Source organism: Takifugu flavidus, chromosome 2 (genome assembly GCF_003711565.1).
Source record: "Takifugu flavidus isolate HTHZ2018 chromosome 2, ASM371156v2, whole genome shotgun sequence".
Classification (NCBI taxonomy): Eukaryota; Metazoa; Chordata; class Actinopteri; order Tetraodontiformes; family Tetraodontidae; genus Takifugu; species Takifugu flavidus.
The window spans coordinates 4809478-4828281 of record NC_079521.1 but is presented as its reverse complement, the minus strand read 5'-3'; the positions used below and the strand labels follow the sequence as shown (position 1 = coordinate 4828281).

The 18804-nt window shown below is 40.0% G+C and overlaps 1 protein-coding gene across 5 annotated transcripts; it reads right to left on the bottom strand.

Moving 5' to 3' along the window:
• Positions 1-2899: 2899 nt before the first annotated feature.
• On the bottom strand, positions 2900-18696 carry cenpf (centromere protein F). Of its 5 annotated transcripts, none has more exons than XM_057020320.1 (37): positions 18592-18696; positions 17793-17976; positions 17564-17689; positions 17284-17354; positions 17000-17130; positions 16773-16864; positions 16446-16707; positions 16112-16293; positions 15879-16004; positions 15664-15792; positions 15245-15367; positions 14958-15093; positions 14707-14836; positions 14342-14621; positions 13855-14061; positions 13473-13681; positions 13228-13357; positions 12740-13006; positions 12069-12656; positions 11736-11909; positions 10695-11581; positions 10401-10612; positions 10201-10324; positions 9930-10129; positions 9224-9483; positions 8312-8420; positions 8016-8221; positions 7710-7928; positions 7485-7628; positions 7209-7398; positions 7049-7146; positions 6887-6928; positions 5755-6735; positions 5532-5658; positions 4546-5220; positions 4238-4353; positions 2900-3979 (listed from the first exon to the last, which is right to left on the bottom strand). In XM_057020320.1, exons 2-37 carry the CDS (start codon positions 17952-17954, stop codon positions 3836-3838), a joined length of 8259 nt encoding a protein of 2752 aa, XP_056876300.1. In that variant the 5' UTR covers positions 17955-17976; positions 18592-18696; the 3' UTR covers positions 2900-3835. The 5 variants fall into 5 exon arrangements, with proteins under 5 accessions (XP_056876300.1, XP_056876291.1, XP_056876319.1 ...); XM_057020311.1 differs by having other exon boundaries at positions 17793-17964; positions 18592-18687; XM_057020339.1 differs by having other exon boundaries at positions 7049-7143; positions 17793-17964; positions 18592-18687.
• Positions 18697-18804: the final 108 nt, after the last annotated feature.

Here is an 18804-nt window from a genome sequence, read left to right as displayed (position 1 = left end):
AAAAGACGGATCAGATGTCAATCTGAACATTGTCAATGGACAGAAACCTACCAAATCCAAAATTAACAAGAGAAATGCAGTAGAATGTTGTTCACAGTGTAAACACCCCTATATAAAGTCATAATTAAACAATTAAACAATTTTTTAATGAGTTCACTGATGAGAAAAATGTACATTTAAGTGCTTCATGAACCTGATACAGCAGATATAGAAAAATTGCTCCATTTGGACTTCAGCATATAGAATTTCTAAAATTTGTAGGGACATTGAAATACTTTTTTGGTGGTATTTGATGTTAATTTTAAAAAGTTAAAACATATATTTTGCAAAAATACACTGAAGAGAACTAATCTAAAAAGTAATTATGATATAAATAATACTGATGTTACTTTACCAATAACATTTGACCTCTGCAAATGGGCTAGGTGTATATTGACAACCGTTTGGTAAAGTCTCATCTTTAGTTGGTGCTGCTGCGTGTATCCTGGATCCCAGGTAACCGACAAATACCAACTCAGCCTCACTTCACCTTCAACACTACGAACCAATTACCGGTAATCATCACGTCTCCCTTCTCTGAATGGATCACAGTAAAAAATAAAAAGTTTGTATATTTTTGCATTGAGCATGAGAGAAGGCCTCAGAAAATGGAACAATCAGGTCTAATGACCTCTGTAATTTCTGAGAAGCAGCTTCAGAAAGCGGAGCTCCGTTTTATTTCATTCTGCATCTTCATTCAACATGGGTCTTTCAAAATCAGGTCCCTTAGGGAAGCTAATGTTTCAAAACACTCTAAGTACAGAAATAAGATTTACTGAAGCATCCCACAGCCTTTTTGTTGATTTAATTCTAATGGCTTCTATTTTAGGCTCTGTGCATGTGGAGGCAATTCTTTGCGACAAAGGTGCTAGAAAAAAGCCTGGAGACAGTTTGGATCATTTCATTTGTACATCTGTCTTCCTGAACCAGTCCATCCAGGGGTTCACTCGTGCTGAAAAACCATCAGAACCAACACGTGATCAGCTCAAAACATCAAGGCTGCACACCTCCATCATGATAACGCCCAGAACATGTGTTCCAGCTGAACTATGTACAGATGATCCCAGTGCTACTTCCAGTCTAAAGTTCTCCAAGTCATCTTGTATTTTCTAAGAATGTTCTACATAAACATGCTTGTATAGGTTAGGTTTTTAGGATTAAAGCACATTTCTGAATGTGGGTGGTGGAGAGGACCTGCAGTCTCTTCTACAAACTTGAAATAGAACTTTAGAGTTTGATCATTTCACTCAAAATGTTTGTGGATGCAGATATAATTAGTTGACTGAATCAACTTGAGAAAAAAAAAAAGAAAATTCCACTTTCTGAGGAATTTATCCCAGCAGTCACTGGGTGAGAGGCAGGAATACAGCCTGGACAGGTCACCAGTCTATCAAAGGACACACATACAACATTCATTTACTCACACACCCCGAGGCAATTTAGATCTTTAAACCTATCGCGAATGTTTCTGAACTATGGATCCCACAGGACCCCCCCCCAACACACACACACCCAGGAGAACTACACATAGCAGAGCCAAAATCAGAATCAACTGTTTCAACTGAATAGCGACAATCAAGGCAGATTTTAATGTTTAATCTATTTCTCCCCCTGGTTGAATTAGATTTTGTCATATTGGATAATTGTGCTGTTAGAATAACTGAAATGTGCCACCTCTTTTTTAGTGTTCCGTTTGTCCTGTTAATCCAGACTGGTCACCACTTTCTGTCAGTGACTTTCCTCTGGCCCTGAGAAATGTTGCTTTCATAGGGAAGAATGGGACAAATCATGCATACGTTAGGGGGATTGACAGTCAGTCGGTCCGTCCGTCGGTATAAAAGACAGACACACACTTGCATGCACAAACACACACTCTCCAGTCTCAGTGCCAGTGAAAACAGGACTCAGTGGACACGTCTCTTCATTACCCATGTCCTCTTCCAGAGTTGGTTCTGGCACAGCAGCTTCCGCTAACAGCTTCAGCTGGAGACATCAGAGCAGGACTGCATCCGCTCTGTGGTGTGTGACAGTGTCGCCTACGCTCTGTTCCCATAACCCAGCACGCCTTCTGCCAGGCAGAACCACAGTCACTCTTTAGAAACACAGATGACCATCTATATGTCACAGCTTCATGAGACCTCAGAGAAACAGGTGAAGAAATAAATAAATTACAAGATCAATGATATAGAGCTAGCGCACCTCAGAAACAACTAATTGCTTTTGAAATTTCCCATCAGCCACGATTCTCCCGTGTTTGTGTTGCCATCTAATTCATGTTTATTGATGTTAAATAACAATGACATCTCATTTGGCATCTTCAGATCAAAGAGTGCAAAAAGGAAACCTATAGTTATGCTTGTAACCACATTGCAATATCCCCACAAGATATATTTTCAATTTCTCGTCTCGTCTTCTCCTGCTTATCCTAATCCGGGTCGCGGGGGCTGCAGCTTCAGAAGGGACAGACAGCCCTCTCCCCGGCCACTTCCATCAGCTCTCTTCACCAGTGTCCAAAACATATGGCCGCATTTTCAATTTCTATTTTTATAAAAATCTACAAGTATGATTTTTCTCTTAAAAAAGATTTCCTGGGAACATTTCCATGTGCTTCATTATTAAGTGCAAGAGAACAATTGGTATATTTGCTATAGGGAGAAAATGGACAATGAAAGTGCTAATTTTATCCATTTCATTTTGTTTTTCTGTCCTGTTGCCAGTGGCTGATTTCTTAATTAAATATTTATTTTAATATATAATTCCTGTAATTGATTAGGTGCTTTGTCAGCAAGAAAATGACCTTAACACTGAATATGCTCATTGTGAGGATGAGAAGGAATTTAAAGACAACCCAAATGATGGCTCAAATTCAAAATTCCTTGATATTAAAATGATACTGAGGGCAAGATACAAATATTTGAGCCTTTTAAACAACAGAATCCACGAGTCATTTCATTTTACATGTTATAACTGAAAAATGATGAACTTTTAAGGATATTCCTCCACTCAGCCATCACAATTTTTTGTTTTAATGGCTGAGGCTCGCCACCCAGTGGTGTCATCGTTCTTAGTCTACAAGAACCCCAGTTATGTCAGTGAGACAAGGACTTTAGAGTCAATGTTTGAAAGGTTTAGTCAGGTAGAGAACAGAATATTTACATCAACACTGCTCTGAGATTGCAAAGAAGAGCAAGAAATTAATTATCATCTAATTTTCTTGCTGAAAATATCGAAAGGAATAATAATCAAGAAGTAGAAAGCAGTACATCATAGCTGCAGACAATCAGACGTGTAGGTCTACATAAAAAATTCACAGACACTACGAACATTTGAAGAAAAAAAAGATGTTAAAAAAAAAGTCAGATTTAAATTAAAAAAAAGAATCTGCTGCAAGTAAAAGAGGAAACAGAAAAAGACAACAGTGCTGTCACAAAAACAGAAAAAAAGCAAGAAATACACAGATCTGGTCAACTTTAGCATGTTAAGAGGTAAAAAAAAGAAAAGAGGTTAAACCAGTGTTGGAGGAAGTTGTTGGAAGGCAAATATGTATTCTATTCTGCACACCCGTTCCCTTTTATCTGGATAACCATAACCATTACTGCTTTCTGCTGCAACAGAGAATGAGAACAATAAAAAAAGAAAAAAAATGTACACAAACAGCCAGAAAATAAGAAGGTGCGAATGATAAATGGGGTTTAGGTGGATAGTAAATGTGTACACACAAAATATGGTAATGTTTTGTTTGTTGTGAGAAGTTCTGACAGTGACAAGAGCAATGTGTGTACGTAAGTATATTTATCTACTGAACATGACAGTTGTCTCCTTGATGTGTTTGTTTCTCTTTCTGTTCTGGAGTCCTGCCTAAACTCTGAGGATGCTGCTTAGGTGAGAGACACATGTGGCTATCTTTGGACGGGTTATGGATAGATACGGGCCCCAGAACCTGGAGAAGAGCAACAAGAAACAGATGAAACATTAGCACTAAAGTAGAAAATGCAATAGAAGACCTCTGGTGTTTGCTGGTCACATCTAAAAATCCCATGCACTTTATAAACTTCATAGTTCTTCCTCCTCTGTCACCTTCTGACAATCAGATCATAATTTTATATGACTGTTATTTATTTGTTCATGGGGTGAATCAGCATCATGTAAGTTGCTTTAGTGTATTTTTTCTTGTGTTAATGTGTGTGTTGCTGCTCACCTTGCAGACAGGTGTAGGGACACTGTGTCTGCCAGCCAGCTGTGAACTGTAGTGTTTCACTGTGGTTCTTCTTATGATGAACGGACTGGCTTCCCCCACTGGTATATCAGCAAACCCTGCACAAGAGTAAACTTGTGATACTTTCATATCTTTGTGATGCAATTCAAAAACTGAACCTCCAATCAGATGATCAATGTATCTAGTATGTATGTAGTATTCCTTAAAAAATGTTTGCCATCTAAGAAACTTTAACATTCAAATGGTAAATTTCACAGTAGATATCAGTTAATTGTTATGCACAAGGGCACCTTTCTGCACCAGCTCAGGGAGTCCTTCTGGTCTGAAGTCTTCATCTTCCTGGTCAGTTTGTTCTTGGGCTGCATTCACCAAGTTAGTTTTTATTTTCTTGGTCAGGTCTAGGTCAGGAAGGTGCCTGGCTTTTTCACTCAGATCACTGTGACCTCGTTTTGAACCCTGCGGAATTCTCAGAGGTGTTGAAGGAGCCGTGTTTTCATTTCCAACTGCAAGATTTTCTTCCCGAGGTTTAATGGCCAACTTCCTCGTGAACCGTTGATGCTGAACACAGTCACTGACAACTTTTCCATTGTTAGCATTCTGACTAGCTGACAGCTGCTCCAGCCTGGTTGTAAGCGCTGCGTTCGTCTCTTCTAGTTTATGGACTTGAACCATGAGATTGCAGTATTTATCCATGCTCTCATCAGCCTCCATACTTTTCACCTCAAGGATATTCTTTAATTTAGTCAGCTCATTCTTCAGCTCCTGCAGTTCCCCGTTTCTCTCCATCAACTCCTCCTCCCTCCCAAAGAGAGCAGCCTTAAGTTCATCAACCTCCTTTGTCTGCTCTTCTACCTCATTCTTTTTCTGCTGCAGGACCATTTTCAGATCTTCCATGTCCATATTTCTCTTTTCTGCATGTTGCAGCTGGCTAATCTCCATCTGTGCTGCTTTGTTCTTTACTTCATCTGTAATAATAGAGGAAAGATATTTCAGTCTTATTTGAGGGATAACTGCGAATTTGAGGCACAGGACATATGCATTTGTACATAATGCCTTTCTAAATGTGTAAAGAAAATATCCACAACTACAATGTCTCCTCTCGTCCCCCCACCTGACATCAGCTTATGTTTTTGTAGATGATTATAAGCCATCCCGATGACAGCTGCATAACAAATACTGATTTTTTTCCACCATCATAGTTATCTTAGTTTAGCCTACACTGATATCTGTGTAGTGACTTCCATTTGAGCTTTTGAACACACCACAATGCTCGTACCTATACTATTCAACATCACTTCCTTCTCCTGTTCCAGCTGTTTGCAAGTTTTCATGCAACGACTCATCTTGCTCAGCGCAGAGTCTCTCTCTTTAGACAGCCGAGTGACATTGGTCCGATCAGATACCTGTCACACGTAAGCAGGACATTCTCAAATTCAGTCACGTGAACAGAAACTTCTCATTCATCACTGTTGCCTCATATAAATGGTATCAGCGTGTACCTGTTCATGACGCTTTGACACAGATGGTTTGCACATCTCAAGTTGCTCCTGCACAGATGCAACTGTAGACTGAAGTCGGCCCTGATCTCCCGTCAGTTTCTCCTTCTTCTCTTCAACATTTTGATTCTCTTGTTCAAGTGAAGATGTAATTGAAGACAAGTCATTTTTCTCCTTTTCGACTACAAAGAGCAAAGACAATAATTCCTCTCTTTCAGCTGCCAAATCATTCCTCTCCTCCTCTATGCTATCCTTCTCTTCTTTAAGAGAAGATAAGATTTGTTGCATTTCTTGTTTTTCCTTCTCTATCAAGCAGAGATAGGACTGTAGCTTCTCTTTGTCAAAAACCAACACTTGAGATTCCTGTTCAATTCTCTCTTTCTCTCCTTGTAGGGACACTAGTGAGCATTGCAGGTTCTCTCTCTCTTCCTCTTTAGCCTTTATCTTTATTTTAAGATCATTTCTTTCTTCTTTCAAAGTGTTAATATCAGTCTTCAGATTGTGTATCTCCCTCTTCCTCTCTGCTGTTTGAGAACAGAGACTGTCTCTTCCAGTTTGCAGCTCCTCCAGCAAAGTCTGCAGATGGTTTTTATCCATTTCCAGCTCAGCCAACAGGGACTTCAACCTTTCTTTGTCTGCTTCTGTTTCGATACTCTTTCCTTCAAGGTAGAGCTCTCTTTGATGACAGGCTTGCAGTTGATCCCGGAGGTCATCCAACTGTCTTGTTATTCTCTCTGCATCCTCTTTCACTTCTTTTTCTAACTGCTCTACCCTGTGTTTCTGTCTCTCCTCTTTCTGTCTTTTACCAGCCTCTGCCCTCTCCAGCCCTCTCTCCATATCCTCCTTAGCAGCCTTCAGATCTTCTATCTCCCTGTTCTTCAATTCCAGCTCCAGCTCCACGTGTTTCTTCTCAGATCTCAAGTGTTGCAGAGCAATAGAGAACTCTGACAATTTGTTGCTGAGCACCATCTTCTCCTCTTCCACCTTAAATGAGTTATAAGAGATCAAAAAAGGATTTTGTACAAGAAAGAATTTGAGAAGAAAATCAAAGGCAAAAAAGAGAGGAGACAGAGAGGACACAAATTAGAGCATTTGTCTCTTCATAACATGTTTGCAAATACTTTAAAAAAAGTACTTTTCTTCTTTCCTCCTCCAGCTCCTCTTTGGATGTTTCAGCCTAAAGAAAGAGCAAAACAATTAACTTTTATTTTGAACATATCATTAAAAACTTTATCAGATACAACCCGATAAACTGAGAACATAGAAAAAGTACAGATGCTCATTAGAATAAGAATACCTGAAGAACAGCCTCCTCTAGACTCGACTCTGTATCTGCATGTTCTCGCACCAGAGCATCAATGTGGTCTTGTAACGAGTCAGACTTCCTCTGGGCTGCTAAAGAGCCAAATCAGCCACATTTAAGCCAAACTCACATGAAGTACATTACAAAATAATACCTTTGAGGATTTCTCTCATCTTCTTTTTCTTCCTCTCATCTGATTCTATACGGATGTAAAGCTTTTCAATATCAGTCCTCATCTGCTGGACCTCATCTTGTGTGGAGTTCAGGCGAGAGGCAATCTCTCCCTTTTCCACCAGAGAGGCTTCTAGTGACTGTGATAGATGGTACACTTCTCCCTCTAAAGCCTGAGAAAACAAACAGATGTAGCTCCACCAAAGTCTGATGAATTGAAGGATTTTTACTTGATCAGAATGTTAGATATCATCCTCACCTGGATCTTGCCAACCATTGTCTCAGTGTTCTGATGGGCTGAGAGGTGGTCTTCTGTGATCTTATCAAGCTGCCCAATGAGCTCTTGCCTCTCTCCATTCTGTTCAGATATTGCCAGTTCCAGAGTCTTGATCTGCTCCAGCAGCTTCAGAAGAAAGACAACAAATGGTATACGAACCCAGCTGAGGCAATTGATTATATTTGAATTCAAATGTTTTGTATGTACCTGTTGTTTCTCTGATGCCAGTTCCTCTATACTGGTTTTTAAGACTTTATGCTCTCTCCTTCCTGTTCTGATGTCATCCTCAAGGATGGAAATTAGGTTTCTGGTGTCACAGTTTGTCCTCTCTAAAGTGTCAACTTTGTTTCTCCATTGGCCCAAAGACTGATTTAGGTCATCTCGCTCCTCAGAGCAGGACACAAGTTCAGCTCTCAGCTGGGTCAACTGAACAAGAAGAAAGAGAAGGTATGAGACCATGATTGAATGGCCTTTCGGTGTTTTCCCTTAATGGCAGACTTTGTTTTAACTCACTTCTGTTCTGAGTGTGTCTATCTCCTGCTCCATGCCTGAGCACACCTTCCTCTGGGTTTCAACCTCAGTCTTCAGCTTGGTCCTCTCCTCTTGTAGGTTCTCCAAATCAGACTCCATACCCAGGATGTGCTGCTCAAGGTTGCTTTTCTCAGAGTGAACCCTCTTCAGTTCACTCTCCTGCTGAAGGAATTTATCATCCCATCCACCTACAATACCAAGACAAAAACTGATTAGAATCAATTTGAGCAAACAGAAAATACAGGTATCCTCCATCAGTCATGTCTTTCACTGTAGACCTTTAGTCATCTGTAGTCCGTCCAACATCTCGATGACATCAGTCAGCTGACATTTAGATGTTTGTAGCTGCAGAGCTAATGTTTCCTTCTCCTCTGAGAGCCGAGTCAACTAAAAAGAGCACATGTTATTAGGATGACTTATATTCTGAGACTGTTGATTCAGTTGAGTATCAAGCAGTTTGCAATTTATGTTTGCATTCAAATTTTTGTTCACCCAGACTGTACATTCAGGATCACAAGGAGAGCATAAATTTTACTTTTATTGATGTATTTTCCGTGGCTCTAGTATTTGTCAGAAAAAAGCTGTCCACCACAATCATTATTTCTTTTTTGCACCATAGCTGGGTACAAACGTCCCATGGTCTGTTCATGATTTCTGTGTTTTGCAAGGATACATTTCTATTCAGATTGTGTGTGTGTGTGTGTGTGTGTGTGTGTGTGTGTGTGTGTGTGTGTGTGTGTGTGTGTGTGTGTCTACACTGGCAGTGACTCTGCCACGGCTCTGAATGGGAAAAATTATGAATAACATCTTCTAATGGCTCATTTGTACACTACAAAGTAATATCACATCATCGTAAGTGAATTCCTTCACTACCACTCCCTGCTGGAGCCGCACCGCGCTGTTTACTGAAGACACAGCCAGGGTGGTTTGACAGAGGAGACGCAAATGCAACCAGTATATTATTGCAGGTCAGCAGTGGTACTCGCATGGTTTCTAAGTAATGAAGCAGGCTGACTTGGGCTGCAGAACAGTGCTGCACAGAGGATCCTAAACAGACATGATTATTGCTGTGTGAATGAATGGATTGGATCACTTATTTTTGGCATATACATTTGTTTGGCCTGGCAGGGGAACTCATTGATGGTCCATCCTGTGAAATTTTAGGGGAAACATTGGAATTTCTTTCCTACCTGGTCAGTGACGACTTTGTGGTTTTCCAAAGTGATGTTGAGTTTATGAAGTGCAACAAGCTTTTCCTCTTCTGCCCTCTGAAATTTCTTCTCCCAGTTTTGAACTTCAGCTTGCAGCTCAGATGTGAGCTCCATCCTCAGCATGAGATCAGACTTCAGCAGGTCAAACTCCGCATACAGCTGTTGGAGTTGATTTTCTTGACTGATAATTATGTTCTTGTAGTTATTGAGGTAATCTCGAACCTGGGGTGATGCTTTCTCTAAAACAAAATAAATATACAGTATACACTGATTTAAATACCAACCAATTTTTAACCCTTCTTTTAAAACTTCTCATCACGTCTTCTTAACCGCTTTATTCCTTTCAGGATCACAGGGAGGGTGCACGTATGGGCAAGTTCATCACAGGGCCCGATGTGAGCAATTGCAAGTTCGGTACCTTGCTCAAGGGCACGTCAACAGTGCTCTGAAGGTGTTCTGGCACCTTCCCCTGCTACCAGAACACCATGTTTTGTCTGTACTGGGGATTAAACGGGGAACCCTCTCCTTCTCAACCCAATTCCTAACAGACTGAGCTACCACTGCCAACTTTCACTGTTAAAATCAAGAGCCTCCGTTATTTTCTACAATCAAAGGTAAATTACAAAGCCTGTTGCGAATTGAGGACAGATTGTCACATCTACATCAACACAATCTTATTACCCACCAGATATTTCTGACTGACTGCTCTCAGGAAGAGAAGAGGATGGCAGTCCAGAGAGTGAGGTGTTCAATGCCTCTGTTTGTTGAAGATGCTGCTCCTCCACTGTTTCTAGTGGATCAGGCACACATACATTCTTCGCCACATCTAAGCATTCCTGCATCATCTTGTCACCAGTGTGCTCTTTGTGAACCAGTTGAGTTTCACTGTCATAGATAAACAATATAATATAAATTTATTTATTTATTATTTTGTATAATATAGAACACCCTCGTACCAGAAATCCTCTTCAGACTGGTGGGAATGTTCCTTTAGCTCAGCTACCTCGCAGCTCAGCTGTTCCATCTCTGGAAGAGACTCAACGCTGGTATCTTCTGTCATGTCTGCATTCATCTGCCCTGCTTGGGAAGCATATACTGGTATGTTACACTACTCAACTCAAACAAGCAGCTGGTCCTCATCTAAATTTACACTCACCAACAGTTTCTGTTTTTTTAGACTCTCTGCCGCTGACGTTATCCTCTGATTTCAGGGTTTTCTGCAGGTCCGAGAGCTGTTGAATGAAGCCGTTTTGTTGGCTCACCTGCTCCAGCAGCGAATCATACAGCTGCCTCATCGCTGCCAGTTCCATCTGTAAAACCAACAACTGCTGATGCAGTGCTACCTGCTGAACCTCAAACTGCTTGCTCCTGGGACACAATACAAAAGTCACAGAGCAAAAGTTTTAGATAATATCACTATAAATGGAAAGTAGATAAAGTGGGAGTGTACCGCTCTCTTCTCTCCTCAGCTCCCTTATCTTGTGTCTCCAGCTGCTCCTTCAATATCTCCACCATTTGCTGTGAGGACAAGAGAGCACTCTGGATGCATTCATTCTTGTCCTCAAGTGAAATCATCTCTTTCTCAAACTTCTGTATGCTTCCTTGCATCAACAGTTTGTCCTCAGCTAGTTTATGCAAACTAGACTGCAGATGAATGTTCTCTTTAGTCAGCTGATCACACTGACAACTCAGCTGAAGCTTTTCATCGACCACTTGATTTAATTTGGCCACAGTGTTGCTCTCCTCGATTGCTAGCTCTTTCACCTCAGTTTCTAGTTGGATTTTGTCCTGGTCAAGGAGACTGAGGGTCGCTGCTAGCTGTGTTTTCTCCTCAGTGACCTGCCTCAGGCTTGACTTAGCTTCCAGTTTTTCTAGGACGACTTCATCAATTTTGTCTTTTTCTTCAGTTATCCACTTCATACAGCTTTGCAGCTCTTGGTTCTCTTCAGTTAGTGTGTTCAGACTTGCTTCCAGGTGGTTCTTTTGTGCATTTACTTGAATAATGTTAGCGTCGACTCGCTCTTTTTCATCAATCAACTGTTTTACTTTAGTCTCAAGAATGTGTTTATCCTGTCGCAACTGATTTATATCACTGTCTTTGCCCTCCATTATCTGTCTCAGCTTTTCTAACTTGTTATTCTCCTCTGTGATGTGACCAAGTTTCAACTGCAAAGCAGCAACAGTCTCATTCAGCTGGCTTATTTTGACAGCACCTTCTTCCAGACAAGTAACTTCACAGCTCCTCTCAGTCAGCTCCTCTTTGGCAGTGATATACTGCATCTCTAACAAAGAGTTTTGAGACTGGACCTCTTCTAATCTGGTTTCTAACACTGAGACCTGTGAACAGATATAACAGAAATAAATACAGTTGCTCTTTCCTCCAGTGTAACATAATTAATGCCATGACATGACTGAATAGCTGAATCGCTTAAAATCTACTTAAGTAAGATTAACTTAGCGGACAATGTATTTTCAACAACAGAACCTTTACCTGAGCTTTGTATTCTTCCAGCTTTGCTTCCATATCTGAGATCTGTAGTTGCTTCTGACCTAGCTGAGAATTCAAGGTGTCTCTGGTTGCTTTTAGTTCCTCCACCTGACTGTTAAATGTGTTCATGGCCATCTCGTTATCCTCTAGATCCATTTGCAACATCTCCATTTGTACCTTAATTAAGAAAAAATGAATAAAAGCTTAAAAATAAAAACATGTCTGCTCATTTTGAAATTAACTTATTACAAATGTAACAGATTATTACAAATGTAAAATCCATTTACTAGTCTTTTTATTCTAACCAAAAACATATCAAATACATCATCAGCCAACCTTGACTTTGTTCATAGAAACAACTTTTTCCCTGAGGAGATCTGATGTCTTGGCCTGCTCTTCTTCTGCTTTGCAGAGTTTCTCCTTCAGACTCTCAATCAGGTCATCTCTCTCCTCTAAACATTGTGATGCTGCAGACAGAGTTGTCTTCATGGTCTTGATCTCCTCCCTTTGAGATTTTGATTCTGCTTTGGTTGCAGTTTCAATTTTTTTGGCTTCATCAAGCTGCTCTTGAAGCCATCTCTGTTTGTTGAGGCAGTTGTTAATCTGCTGTGTGTGACTCTCAGCATCCTGGCACATCTGCTCTTTAAGCTTTTGGACTTCAACCTTCAAAGTTATGATCAGACTGGTTTTCTCTGTCAGGTTGTTTTCCAAATTTGATTTGATTTCTAAAGTGGAGGAGTGACTTCTCCCTAGGTCTTCCATACGCTTTTTGAGTTCAGCATGGGAATGGTTGACCATGTCCAGTTCATCATTCAGGAGTTGGAGACCCTTTACAGCATCTTGGGTTACAGTTAGCTCCTGTTGTAAGAAACTGATCTGTTCCAGGAGGCTGTTGATCTCCCCAACTTGAGCCTCCCGGAGGGTCTAAAGGGAAAAAAAACAACTATGCAATTGATTGAAGACAACAAATAAATGTTTCCTGAAAAAAAAAAAAATAGAAATCTTACCTCAGTCTCTTGAGCTGCATTTTCCAGCTTAGTGTTTTGTTTCTTGAGTGAGGAAATCTGAGCTTCAGAGTCTCTGAGCAGCTTCTGCTCATCTTCCAAGCAGCAATGCAGTTCTTTCAGCACATCCTTTAACTGTCTGATTTCTTCTGACTGAATCTCATATATCTTCCTATGTTCTTCTTCTTGGTCTAAGAGCTTTGTAATCTGTTTCTGCAGCTCTGCTTCCAGCTGCCCCTTAACCTCCTTGCACAGGTCCATGGAAGTGACCTAAACATATACATGATAATTGGGGGTCAGATTTAATAATTTTACACAAAGATCAAGGTCATTGATCAATATATTCAGCAAGTTCCCATGTATTTAGTCTGCTACTGTATCACACACATATTATTCTTGGTGAAAGAATTCTTCTCAAAGATATTGTGACCATAATGTTGACCATAAAGATGTTTATTGTGATAATCAAAAAAGTCAATTGAAAAGCAAACCTGGTCTTTGAAAAGCAACAGTTCCTGCTGGGCTGCCTCTAGCTGCCATTTGAGCTGTTCAATCCCCTCGACCTTCAGTGAGACAGTCTCTTCACATTGTGTCAGCAAGGCTTCCCTCTCATCTGCCAGCCTATATTAAACAACATCAGGTATATTTAGTCTCTTGTTATCAGTGAGGGTATACGGTACATTTTTGGTTTGAAAGTAGTGGTGGTCTTTAACAAAGCCACAGATTACTTTCCCACCTGGCTCCTTGCTCCTCCTGCTGTGCAATTGCCTGACTGAGGCTCTCTCTCAGCTGGATAATCTCAGCCTGACCCAACTCAAGCAGCCGGTTTTTAGATTGAACCAGATCACAGGCAGCCTGATGTTCACCCCGCAGCTCTAAGTTGATCCTTTTGGCTTGGCCTGCTCGAGTTACCTCTTCTTGTAGTTGTACCTCCAGTTCTTTGACCTGTTCAGAAGTACAACCACCTTGGTAATTAAGTAATCAACAACACCCTTAAGTAATCAACTTCCAACGCCTACAGGTTAAATATACTATATTATAACATATACTCTGAACTTGCACAATGTACAAATGATTTCATTAAATTTTTAGATAAAAATCACATGGTTTGTCAATACCTGTGCCTCAAGCTGCTTCACCTGCACTGCAATATTTTCAAAGTCTTTAGCGTGTTTCTGTCCAGTCTCTGAAAACTCCGCTTGGAGCGTCATGAACTGATGGTCCCTCTCCTCCAACTTTGTGCATTTGCTGAGGAGTTCTCCTTTTAAAGCATGAAGATGAGCAGACAAGCTGGCCTTATCTTCCTCTATGCTCACATTCTGCAGCTAATGAAAGGATAAATATAGAAATAAATCAATTTAAAAAAAATAACTAAATCGATACAACCAGAAATGAAGCTTCTATACAATAATAATATATATGAAATATTAGTCATTATTTTGGTTTTACACTATCAATTTGATATGGATTTCAAAGCTAACTGTATTTTAGAAATCAGATATTTGGTCAGATTTCTTATAAATTAAAAATTTTAGAATATACAACATTCACTTTTCTAATTTAAACTGTTAACGAATGTGATCAAACATCTGCAATGTCTTTTACCTTCAGCTGATCGGTAACTTCATTCGCAGAGATGAGACTCTTTTCCAAGGTGACAATTTTTTCATTCAGTTCTTTTTGGATTGTCTCGGTGTAATTAATCAGTGTCTCCTTTTCTTTCTTCCAGTCCAACAGAGCTTGGATTTCTTTTTTCAGGTGGTCACACTCTCTCTGACCTGCAGTAATGTTGGATTTCTGCTCCTGGTTCTCATTCCCCAGCAATGTCAACCTGTTTGCCAGCTTTTCCGCCTTCTGCTTATGTTTGTCAAGCTCATTCTGAGCCCTGCGTTACATTCAAGACATACATTGAATCAGTAGAAAATAATGTCCACAAAATCAAAATTTCATGACTAATCAATTATGCTTACCTCTCAGTTTTGGTTTCTGCATCACAAAGTGCCTTATTCATGTTCAGCAGCTCAGACGCAGACATTTGAGTCTGATGTTCTAATTTGGACCTAATTCTGTTCAGTTCCTCTGTCTGACCTTCTGATTTTGCTAAAAAAAATATATATATATATACACACACACACCGGTATATAGTGATTAAAACCAGTTCACTAAAGAATAAAACAAATATATTTCATTCAATCACTCTTACTAGTCTGAACCATTTTACCTTTAAGGTCATCTAATAACCCATGTGTACATTTGAGGAGCTGCTCGGTTTTTTTCTTCTCCTCCTCAAGCTGGGTCAGACATCTGCTGCTTTGGTCCAGCTGAACAGTCAAACTGTTCTTCTCTTTTTGCAGCTCCTGAATCAAATGCAAAGACATTTAAATAGAAACACATCTTTCTTTACATGTTTTATGCAAATTTAATTAACTGTGGTAGTACAGAGTAAAAACAATAAATGTGTAATTTGTGTATCATTTCTTTTTCAATTTAACATTTTGGTAAGCCCACCTCAATTTTCTTTTGGACATCATGCTCTTTGTTCTGGCAGGCCTGGAGGTTCTGCTCTGACCTCAGAAGTTTCTGTTTCTGCTCTTTCAACTCCTTCATCATCTGATTCTTCTGAAAACACATCTGGAACAAAGATTTGATAGGAAGCATTCATATTTACATTTCTAATCCTTAATCCAAGTCTAAAACATATTGTTAGAGTTACTCAATTTGAGAATTCAGCGTCACTATATGACGTGACATAAACACGTACCATATTAGTCAGTCAGTGACAAGTATGGACCAAAGGTGCAGCACACAGTATAAAGTATAATATGTTTGTCAAGCTCATTCTGAGCCCTGCGTTACATTCAAGACATACATTTGTGATTATAAAAAGAAATGAAGGAAAGAAAATCTAGACGGAGCAGAAAATTTACCTTCTCCATATCTGCTTGCAGAAAATTTAAATCCTTTTTGGATTGTTGGATCTCTTGTGTTAACTTGGTCCTGGTCTGGTCCAGCTGCTGCTCTAAAGTCTGATGAGAACCTTGCAGCTGCGCAAGTTCCTACATAAGAAAAAGATTTTCGTCATGCATATTCATTTATGTCTGACAAATCCTACTGAGGTCATCATGACTACAGGTTGCTGCACCTCTTGACTGGCTCGTTCTTGGTCCTTGAGCTTCTGCTCAAGGACCCGTCTGCAGCTCTCAGCGTTGTGCCTCTGACAGCTCATCTCCTCGGCCATCTGTTTGAGCTTTTGCTCAACCATTGAACACTAACAACAACAAGAGAACTGAATAGTCACATTGTTCAAAATTTCAAAAAGAATAGGGGGAAAAAAACAGAAATAAATCTCTATAACGGCCATTGGGGGACACCTGCCTTAGATTCAGCCTGGCTCAGGTCATGACTAGTCTTGGTCAGGTCTCTGTCCCGCTCAGTCAGCTCTTTGCGAGCCTGGACCAATAGGGTTTGTAGTTCCTGCAGCTTTGAGGCTTGATTACAAATGTCTTTCTGTTGTGTAGACAGAATCCTCTCCAGCTCTGACACACGGCCACACAACTCTGCATGCAAATGTTTCACATGATTACAATGTTTTACTTAAGGAGGAATGATAAATAATCAATAAGGAACTGGATAATTAAAATAAAGGGCCTTATGTTCACAGATTTCCAAGGATTAAAACACACATTACAAGCAAGTTAAACCCTCCCACCTTGATTGAGAGTCTTTAGCTGCTCCATCTGCTGGCAAGATCGAGCAGGACTCTGCAGAGAGCTCATGCGTTGACTGGGTTTAATTGGAGTTTCTTCATGAACGTCCCACAGGGATGTCCCTCGCCTCTTCACAGGCGTTTCCACTGCATCCTGAATCTGCCAGCTGTGGGCCTGATCCTGCTGCCATGGGAAAATAGAGGAGCCAGCTTGGCGAGCCACAAAGTCCTTGTGGCTGACAGTAGCTGAAGACTGATTCTCCAGCTAAAAGAAGACAAATTAATCAACTGCAAGGAAATGTAAAGAGAAACAATAGTAATGAAACTTACTTTGACTTGTAGGACTTTTAGTTCTGTCTCTAGCTTCTTTCTTTCTTTGACTTCCAGGTTATATTCCTCCTCAAGCCCTTCCAGTCTGTTATCTATAGAAAATCAGTACAAATACCATATAGGGGGCATAGTCAAACCCTGCAAGTCAGGTACTGAGGTAGATGGCTTTAACCTAAAAAGACATGTGGAGATGAAAAAGGACCATCAAAATTTAAAATCCAAAATACCCTGGTGTCTGTTGGCTGTGACTGGAAGTGGTGTAGGAATAGATTTTTGAGGGGTAGTATAGGGCTGGAGCTCAGAGGAGGATGACAAGGAAGAGCCAGCAGACTGAGAACGTTCTAGCTCATTTTTGTACCTAAACAGATATCATGAACAATATTATTCATTTTCATATAAGTGTAAACAGTTAAGTATTACGGACAATGATGTGACCAATTCACAGTTATAAGTCACGTGATTGGCATTTGTAGTTTTTTGTTCTTGAAAGATCAAAAGACAGATAACTTACTTTTTTAATTCTTGTTCCAGGCATTCAGTGGTTTTCCTGCAGGAGTTAAGCTGACCCTCTAGGTAACTCACCTTAGTTCACAAATATACAGTTGAACAAAAGGGAAAATTTCAGTATTTCTTCCTAAAACCTGCTCTATTTTTCTCTTTGCAACATCTATCAATTGCTGTGTACTGTGTACTGATTTTGGGATCTTTATTGTATTATACACAGGAACAAGCCTTTCATCTAATTCTACTTTTTAAGTCCATAATGAGACAAACACACCATAAGAACTGACCTGTTGCTCTTTAATTCCAAGATCATGAGCAAGCTTTTGACGGGATTTCTCCAGTGAGTCACATGACTCTACTAAAGACTGGTTCTCTCTTTTTAAAGCAGAGGACTCAGTGCGTTCAATGTCCGCCTTTGAAAACAAGATTTCACTCATGTCGGCACAGGAATATATTTATCATCAGAAACCAACATTGTGTGTAGTTGTATAATCCATTTAGTATTTGAACACTAACCTTTTGTTTCTGCTTTTGCAGGGCAGCTTCCAGGGAGTCCAGCTTAAATTGTTTCTGTGTTCTCTCCTTCTTCAACTTGTCAAGATGTACTTCCATCTCTTGGATCTTTTGCAGAGCTTTAACTGGAAGTCCATCCTTCCACTCTTCCACTGCCCAGCTCATGGTTTAAACCCTAAATAAACAGCTCCGGTCATGAAAGATATCGATATTATTAATTACTTAGTTATTTACCTAATTGATAATGGGGTGAATTGTTAACATGCAACTAATTCGGGTAAAGATGTATTTGCATGCATTGGTATAATATAAAGCAAGTACTGGAGGGGGGAAAAAAGCATAACGGAATACAAAACTGGCTGTTGCGTGATTAGGGTTAGCTGTTTATAACATGTTTTAGTGAACCAAACTAAATGCCAAAAGATTTGTTCGTTGTATCTGGACCATGATGAGCTCAGATACATTCTGAATGTATTTTATTGCACCTTTAACTAGTTTAAACAATTGGCAATCTTTTAAGTTTCTTAACACTGAGACATTAGCAGATACTAGCTAACTATGTTAAGTAATTGCATGTTAACAACCACATTAGTTTTAAATACAAACATCAACTAAATTGACATTAGTTTTCAGCAGAAACAACATTTTAGTTAGCTCTGATTCATATAAACATCAAAAGCATGAGATTTTTTGTTTCTGTAAAGTCAACCAGCGATTAGACAAAAATGTGTGGGGAAACAAGGCGGTGCTGACTTAAGAAGGTGGAAAACCTGAAATTAGACATTAAATAAAGTGAACTCACTTCAGGCGCGACGCTGTGTCCTGCTCGGTGCTGTCGCTCTGCTCGAAGCAGAAATTCAAACTCCGACGGAAACACCCAGTGAGGAGCCCATTTGCTGCTTCAAATGACGTCACCCACTGACGCGAGGAATCTGTCGTCACATCCTGTTCTAGTCAGCTGACGGAGGAAGAGCTGTTTCCGAAACCACCCTCTATACCAGGGGTCGGCAACCCA